Source organism: Charadrius vociferus, unplaced genomic scaffold (assembly GCF_000708025.1).
Source record: "Charadrius vociferus isolate BGI_N301 unplaced genomic scaffold, ASM70802v2 scaffold140, whole genome shotgun sequence".
In the NCBI taxonomy this organism is placed as follows: Eukaryota; Metazoa; Chordata; class Aves; order Charadriiformes; family Charadriidae; genus Charadrius; species Charadrius vociferus.
Window position 1 is genome coordinate 972,353 of NW_009646406.1, and position 8,516 is coordinate 980,868.

At 43.2% G+C, this 8,516-nt stretch overlaps 1 protein-coding gene across 2 annotated transcripts in view; it reads right to left on the bottom strand.

The window, feature by feature from the left end:
* Positions 1 to 8,516, bottom strand: part of ASB2 (ankyrin repeat and SOCS box containing 2) — a 24,026-nt gene that overhangs the window by 10,142 nt on the left and 5,368 nt on the right. For both annotated transcript variants that reach the window (XM_009895441.1, XM_009895433.1), the window contains 4 exons: positions 6,195 to 6,361; positions 5,355 to 5,510; positions 3,137 to 3,382; positions 214 to 385 (listed from right to left, as the gene is read on the bottom strand). In XM_009895441.1, coding sequence (XP_009893743.1) covers positions 214 to 385; positions 3,137 to 3,382; positions 5,355 to 5,510; positions 6,195 to 6,361 — 741 coding nt within the window. The remainder of the gene's footprint in view (positions 1 to 213; positions 386 to 3,136; positions 3,383 to 5,354; positions 5,511 to 6,194; positions 6,362 to 8,516) is intronic.

An 8,516-nucleotide genomic window follows, 5' to 3' on the forward strand; every position in this document is an offset into this window, starting at 1 on the left:
CTGCTCACCCCATCCCATCCATTCCATTCCGCAAACAGCCTCTTCAGTTTATAATTTCCAACCTGAGCTCTGCAAGCGGAAAGCTCAGTTCTCAACTGGCAGCTTCCCTCCTCGCAATGCCCAGAATTAGATCTGGGACATTACATTCTCTTTTTCATAAGGACTTTGGATTCTTGTCTAAAAGGTGAAACTATGAAATGAGCTAAAACTTACTCGCAAATCCCTTTTTTGGCTGCTATGTGAAGGGGTAACAGGCCATCCTTGTTAGCTTTGTTAGCATCCGCTCCTTGGGACAAAAGAAACTCCACAATAGGTACGTGTCCGTTTTTACAGGCTTCATAAAGAGCAGAGGCATTATCGCTGGCTTGAGTATTTATATCAGCACCTAGGAAGGAAGAAAATCTTTGTAGCACCAAAAGGTTAAAACCAAATGGAAGGAACATACTTTGAATGAACACATATGTTTCCATGACACTGGAGCTACAAAATGTGCTGGATGGGGATGTGAATGAGGTCATAACAGAGGTGACACAGTCTTATCAGTTATATACAGTTATATCATAAATCTCCACTGGCTTTTAATACGATGTGTAATTTTTGAGGGGGAGTTTAACGTGGGTGGCAACCGTTAGCTCCCAATCATGAATCTGGCTCCATTCAGCTGTAGCTCAAAGACAAAAAAATTCAAAATGTGCTGTTCTTTATAGGGCATGGCCTTTTCTTTAGACACAATAATTCCATTAGTATTTATGTGTTTACACTATGTATATACACTATTCCTGAGCATGAGCTTGGACTAGAGGATCTCAATAGGTGGTCTCCAAAATTCTATGGTTATGTATATGTGATATATATTTATCACACCTCAAATACTGCATTCAGTTTTGGGTCTCTCACTGCAAGAAAGACATTGAGGTGCTGGGGTGTGTCCAAAGAAGAGCTGTGGAAACGTGCAAGTTGCTCTGGTGAAGGGTCTGGAGAACAAGTCCTATGAGGAGCGGCTGAGGGAACTGGAGTTGTTTAGCCTGGAGAAAAAGAGGCTGAGGAGAGACCCTATTGCCCTCCACAACTACCTGAAAGGAGGTTGTAGCGAGGTGGGGGTCAGTCTCTTCTCCCAAGTTACAGGTGATATGATGAGAGGAAATGGCCTCAATTTGTGCCAGGGGAGGGTTAGGATGGATACTAGGAAAAAATTCTTCACCGAAAGAGTTGTCAAGCACTGGAACAGGCTGCCCAGGGAAGTGGTGGAGGCGCCATCCCTGGAGGTATTTAAAAGACGTGTAGATGTGGTGCTGAGGGACATGGTTTAGTGGTGGACTTGGCAGTGCTAAGTTCATGGTTGGACTCGATGATCTCAAGGGTCTTTTCCAACCTATATGATTCTACGGTTCTATGATTCTGTAATTCTATTAATATTTATACATATTATCTATACTCTATATATTCACACCATAAGTACATTTATATTATTTATACTACATTTTCATTTTAGTACATATGTAGGCTAAAATAGGACTCTATAACATGACATCTGCATGGTACTGAGCAACAATTCTAATCAGCTTTTATTTGGGCATGCCTTAGACAGTGAATATTTCATTTTAAAAACTCAGCACCTGAGACAGTATCTCTTCATTTCACGAGGGTTCCAGTTAGGCTCCAAATGGTAAGTTTTACCAAAACAAGATAAATATTATTAATGAGCTACTAGATTATTTGGGGATTTTTTTTCTTGAGGTCTAGCATGTGCTTGGCTAAATAAATAGATATTTAAGGCCTGAAAGCCTGGGTTTCGACTGTAATATACTGCACCGTGGTGTCCTCAGGAATGCTGCTCTATGCATATGCTAAATGGGAATGACAGTTCGCTGGAGTTTTGCTTCAACACTCCAATAAAGAAGCCAATCAGTCTCCTGTTTGATCATGAAAACTCCCTGCCAAAGAGAACATTTCCCTGTGCTCTCACCCCAAACATCTGTGTTGTGTTTGGCTCTTTGAAGATGTTGTAGCTGGAAACATCAGAATTGCAGTGACAAAACATAACACAGGACTACTTTCCTAATGAAAAAGAAATGAAAAAGAAACCCTTTTTATGATGAACTTTGCTCATGCAGTGATATCATTCCTGAGATTCTCAGAGGAGCTTTTCAGGGCTTGAAAAAATAGGACAGTTTTATTGGATTTTCTCCTGTGTATTTTTCTCAAAATTGAACTTTAAGGAAATCCTAATATCTATCTAAGTTGAAACACAAATCATATTCTGGCTTAGTTTCTAAAATTGTAGGCAGTATTATGGACTAACTGGTCATATAAAACTGACTTGACAATGCTAGCTGGACAGCAGAACACATTTTTTTCATCCCCCAACTCTCATATTTTTCTTAGCCATGCTAACTGCTTCAGAAGTTTTTCTTATCTTCATCACTGTTTATCTCTTGTTTCAGAAGTGCAGGACCCAGTTCTTACCTACATTGAAGATATTAGCCCACAGTGAGAATAAAATATGCCTTAAAATAGTAATAAAGTGTGTTGTGCTTATTGTAAAGCTGTTTTACATGAGCGGAGCAGTAAAAGGTAGGTTTAGTGTAAACTAGAATCAAATTCACTCCGTTTATATGTTTAAACATATACACAGGGGGAGAGTGAGTCTGCTTCTGCTTTGTGTAAATCTGTTAACTATATAATAATACTTTATGTATTTTGAGCAGGATTCATTAGTGGAGGAGAGCTAACCTTGCCCATCACTGCACATGCTCACGAGCAAATGGGGTTGGCTCAACCAAGTTGGTTCAACTTCTGCCATCTATTACCACCTACAGTTGTCTTTTATGGCTGATTGGATTTTAGGCTACAAGTGTGCAGCAATATGGATTTTGAAAACTGTCAGGCAATGCAATTAGAGAGCACCATATTACTTCCCAATGTAGGTGACCATGAATGAACGCTGAAGAAGCACGTGTGTCTAGACCACGCTTTCTGAAAGCTCCTATACAATTCAGCCATCTGGAGCAACAGGGTTCCAGCACATCTGCAGGCTAGGCCTTGTCTCCAGAGGCAGAAAAAATGAGCCAGGCAGAATTATGGGAACTTTGAAATATTAAGAATGAAATGCATATAATGGCACAACTGTACTCACCACATTTTGCCAGGTATCTCAAAGCATCCAACTGCCCGCTCTCAGCTGCCACAAATAAAGAAGTGATCCCGTAGGCGTTTGCAGACTCAATCTTGGCACCCCCTTTCACAAGGATATCAATAATCTCCAGGTCATTTCGGGAGACAGCCTCATGGAGAGCTGTCCATCCTCGATTGCAACGATGGTTGGTATCAGCGTTGTACTGTACCAGGAGTCTCGCAGCCTCTGCATTCTTGCGCTCACAGGCTGTTTTGGAAAAAAGGGAAGTGATTAGGACCAGCTTTTGAAAGGTTCTGGGTGTTGTGGTATCCATTTCATGTAGCATAAGGCAATATAATATAACTAGGCCTTAGTGAGTGAGACCAAAGATCCATTTGGGTCAATATGAGGGCCAAGGCTGCTGCCAAACAACATTGTCTGAGGCTTGAAAAGGATGCAGCAGTGAAGCCGATCTGCAACCAGGACCTGGGGGAGGCCAAGCATCATCTGTGGGACTGAGGGGAATCCAGCTCAGCACATTTGTACCAACCAACACCACAGTGACACAAGGAGGTGACAAGGTGCAGGAGATAATTTACGAAGAACAAACATGTTACAGAAATCACAACCTGAACGCTTACTTTCGAAATTCTGTGCAAACTGACTCTATCTTACTGCCCTGGACTGCAGATAAAGCTGAAAAAGATAAAGATAAAGCAAGAAAATACAAAAAAAGCCCAAACCAACAGTGGCCTGAAAAGAATCCTTAGAAAACCGTAGTGGTGTGAATCAGTAGCAGTCTCTCAGACGGCAACAATTTATAGTTCAGGACCATCCTGAGCTAAAGGTATTTCCTGGATAATTAATAGCATTTTGTTGGTTTTTATTCCACCAATTTTTTCCATTGCTTTTTGAATCCCAAATCATAAGGCTTCCTACACACCTTCACTGTGGGACCCCAAATCAAAGACACCTAGAATAAGCAGCCACATTCACACACCCCAATTAGCATTTGTTTTACAATGTGCAGAGGCCAGCACATTCCGTAGCAATTGTTTTCTTTCTTTGAAATAATAGTATATTTTTCTCACAGAGGTCCAGCCTTTTGGTTTTGGTTCTTCCCCTGGGACATTGCCATGGCTTCGTCTCCCATACATAGGGGTCATTTATGTGTACATAAAGCAACTGTCTGATTAGACAGTGCTGAAGTTACCTATGCATAGCTCTGGAGAGTTTAATTTGTGTCCGTACTAGGGATAAGCAATTTGTTATGCTAATTTTTTCACCCTCTTTTTTGCTGGAGGGTAGACGAGAAGATTTTTGCATCAATACTAACACATTCTTAATAACACTTTTTCTCTGGCTAAAGGGTGCTTTCATTTTGTTATTCTTATTATTGTTATTGTTATTACTATGAGTATTACTACTGCTACTACTACCACTACTGTTTAATGCACAGCTGTACAGCTTTCCTTTAGTTGACTATAAGCCAGCACTTTAAAAATAAAGCATTTTAAACTGAGCAGCTGTAATGACAAGAATCCAAAGTTGGAGGCAAGTTTACTGTTGAAATCACTAATAAGTACTTTTTAATGTTTTAGAGCACTAAAAATAGTCATGGCAAGAGCCAATAGAAGTGGGAGGGACAAGAAGGTGTGAGAGATCATCTCCTCCTCGTAATCTTTGTGATATCATCAATGTAATGCTAAAGTAAGTGCTCTCTCTGACCAGCAGCAAAGTTATGCGTCCATGTTAAATACTTTATCTACCTTACTGAACTGTTTGTAACTTTATGCATCTCCCATAGCACACAGCCTGGCCTGGCCCACACAGTATATGAATCACTGTCATATGTACAGTTACTATATTCCCACATTTTACTTATGTCCTGCTGTTTAGAAAAGCATATATATTCTTCTACTACCCAGCTTTCCTGAAGTTTGGGATGTTGTGCAGACACCCTGTGCTGAAAGGGCCCCCCTAAGCATCCCCCCCCCCCCCCCTACACCCCTTAGCCCCACATCTCCCCCTGCAGGGCAGCCACTACTCTTGTCTCTGATGTGGATAAGAAGAGAGGCTGTGGCATGGCAGATCAGACATAGGAGGTAGAAGGGAAGAGGTAGCGAGGTAGAAAATAGGAATTAATTGCTGAGTTTCAGCCGCGCATCATAAGCGATCCCGTAGATCTGCCTCAGTGCTGCCAGAAGAGCTCAGCATCCCTAAAAACACAGCCACTGACCTTTGTAAAGCGGTGTTTCTCTGGCCTTGTTGGAGATGTCGGGCTCGGCCCCAGCCTGCAGCAGGGTGAGCAGGCAGTCCAGGTTACCCCGGCTGGTGGCCAGATAGAGAGCTGTCTCCTCGTTGAGCGTGCGCTGGTCGATTGTGCCGGGGTACGCTGTGAAGAAACGGCGAGCCCAGTGTCATTATGGCATGTGGTGAGTGCACAAGTATATGCAGCACCATCACCTGTCAAAATCCTTGGAGTTTTAGGTGAGTTTTTGTTGCTTATTCCTTCTTTTCTTTTCCTTGTCCATGAACAAAGCAAGTTAAGAATGAATATATTATAAAGTTAGTATAACTCTGATTAGTACCTAAACCAGTCACTGGCTCAGATTAAAGTGTTCAGCTATGGCCACTAGTGATGCAGAAAGCTGTTGAGGTGTGCGGTCTTCAGTAGCAGTTTGAAAACAACCTACAGTAGTTAACCACCTTCAGTCACCACCAAAGAGGTGCTGGGCTGGTTCTCCAGCTAGTGGGAAGTGGGATAACTGGTGTCAGCTGCAGCAGCCCAGCAGCTCACAACAGCTGAGAACTCAGCTACAAGGCTTTACTGTCAGAAATCCAGGGCTTGGCAAGATCTATCCAGATATTATTTTCTCCTGAAGAGCCTAACTTCTAGAGGCTTCAGTCTGGAAACCTATCCTCAAAGAGAAGGTGAAAATAATACACACTCAGAGGGGCTGAAAAAAAGCTTCACACACAGTCCCAGGCATGGATTGGGCCGCTGCTAATTCTGCTTTTTATTTTACTCATATTCTTCTTCTCCTTTTTGTAATGAATTAGTTTCAGCTTCACTGACCTTTTTGCAACAGGCTCAGGCAACCCACTTGGCCATAGTACGCAGCTTCATGGAGGGGTATCCAGCCATCCTTGTTAGGTTCAGAAAGGTCTTTTCCTGATTTCATCATGTTACATACTGCTTTTTCATCTCCATCCTTGATTGCTGCCACTACAGGGTCAAGTTCCCTTTAAAACAAGATTAAAATCTGATTACTGCTTCTTTCATTACTGAGAAGATTTTTTTTCGGCAACATCGCTGTATCATTTGGCCAAAATAGTGAACCCCTACAGCCTATATAATCAATATTTGTGGCCCTAAGGTGTCTTTTTATGGGGACTGTGGAGGTAAAATTTGTCTGCCCTAATTTGGCCATTCACAATGGAAGAATCACTGGCTGGAGGTGCTGATCTCTTTCCTTGGAATGTAAGGAAAGTGTAGGTGTGACTAATCTCTGGCATAAACATTTGTATTTTATGTATCTGGAGCTGGGGGAGACTAGCTCTACCCATGCTCTGTACGCTGCCACAAGTGTCCATGGTTGTGATGATTACATCACTCTCCCACGTGGCAAAGTGTTTCCACATGAGATCTCTCAAACAAGACTAGCTTTGAAGAGAACTGCCCCCGTTCATCTCTGAAGAAAATTTTAACTTTGATTTGAAGGTGGCTTAGCCCTAAAGCAGAAATTATCCATAAATCTTGTTCTTGTATTTTAAAGATACTTCCTATTTCTCTTATGCAAACCTGTTTTCAGAAGTTAGCTGGACCAGTTATGAAGAAGGGAGACCTCTGGTTAGATCATGTGAACATTACAATGTTGGTCTCAACTCTCCTTTCTTCAGCCAAGGAGGATTAAAAAAACAAACCAAACAACCCAAATGAAATTCTGAGCTGCCCTTTGTGACCATGCCCCAGAGATCCCCAGCTGTTATTTCAGCACTGAGTACTCAAATTTTCAGAAATGATGACCACTTCGGACCTTATAGAACTTCAAAAATGTGTCTTTGGTGTCTCAGTAAGACATGTTAGGTGCTAGACACTTCTGAAAATCTGGTCTTTAGAAGCCTGCTTGGGAGCAGACCTATTAGCTCTGTCAACAATTCCCCTCTTGCAAACCTCTTAGCCAGGTTAGCGGTTCCCCAAGTGACTGCATCAGTGAGAGGCTTCTGGAACCACAACTGGGACCTGGTGCCAAGCTGTGAACCCAGAAAGCCACTGTCAGGGTCCACAGGGCCAAGCAACTTCTAGGCACAAGGAGTAAAAGAAATGAAAAAAAAATATTTGAAAGGGAGGGAGTATTTCAAAGCCTCTTTGGAGCAGAAAGTCATTGAAATGTGTAGAATCACTGGAAAGTGTTAAAGTAGTATTTCAGCAAAAAGAAAAAGAACATGAAAGTCATCTTTTCTGGTGCTACCTAATTCTGAAGCTTTCAAGAAGAGGATCACTGTGAAAAATCTACAAAAGCATGAAGTGTGCTCCATGCCACCCAGGAGTAAGACACAATGAGCAGCCTACAAGCGAGCTTTGCTCTGACAAGCCTTCCCTTTGCCAAGCACGCGCTCTGCACAGACCGGGCAACAACCCATTCCTCCGAGCTCTGAAAGAGCAACTGCAGAGCAGGGCTGACCTGGGCACATCAGTCCTTCTTGCAGAGCAACAGCGAGAGTCGCTGTGGGGTTTCCCGCTCTGCTGGAGTCACGACACTGCCTGGCAGTCACCGTACCACCTCCCAGCGGTGCCTGCAGAGGGACCTGCCTCCCTCCTTCCACCCCGGCTGAGAGTGCAGCGGAGGCAGGGAGCTGGTACCCTGCAGGCGATGCGGGCAGGATCCTTGCCCATGGCAGGCAGCGGCTCTGTGCAAGGTGATGTGCTGTGCCTTCCAACAAAGCAACAAAGATGGTGAGGGCTCTGGAGCACAAGCCTTATGAGGAACCATTGAGGGAACTGGGGTCGTTTAGCCTGCAGAAAAGGAGGTTGAGGGGAGACCTTATTGCTCTCTACAACTACCTGAAAGGAGGTTGTAGCCAGGTGGGGGCTGGTCTCTTCTCCCAAGGAACAGGCGATAGGACAAGAAGAAATGGCCTCAAGTTGCACCAGAGGAGGTTTAGATTGGATATTAGGACTAATTTCTTCACTGAAAGGGTTATCAAGCACTGCAACAGGCTTCCCAGGAAAGTAGTGGAATCACCATCCCTGAAGGTATTTAAAAGATGGCTAGACATGGTGCTGAGGGACATGGTTTAGTGGTGGTTTGGGCAGTGCTAGGTTAGTGGTTGGACTCAGTGATCTTAAAGATCCCTTCCAGCCTAGACGATTCTATGATTCCAGCGCTAGTGCTTG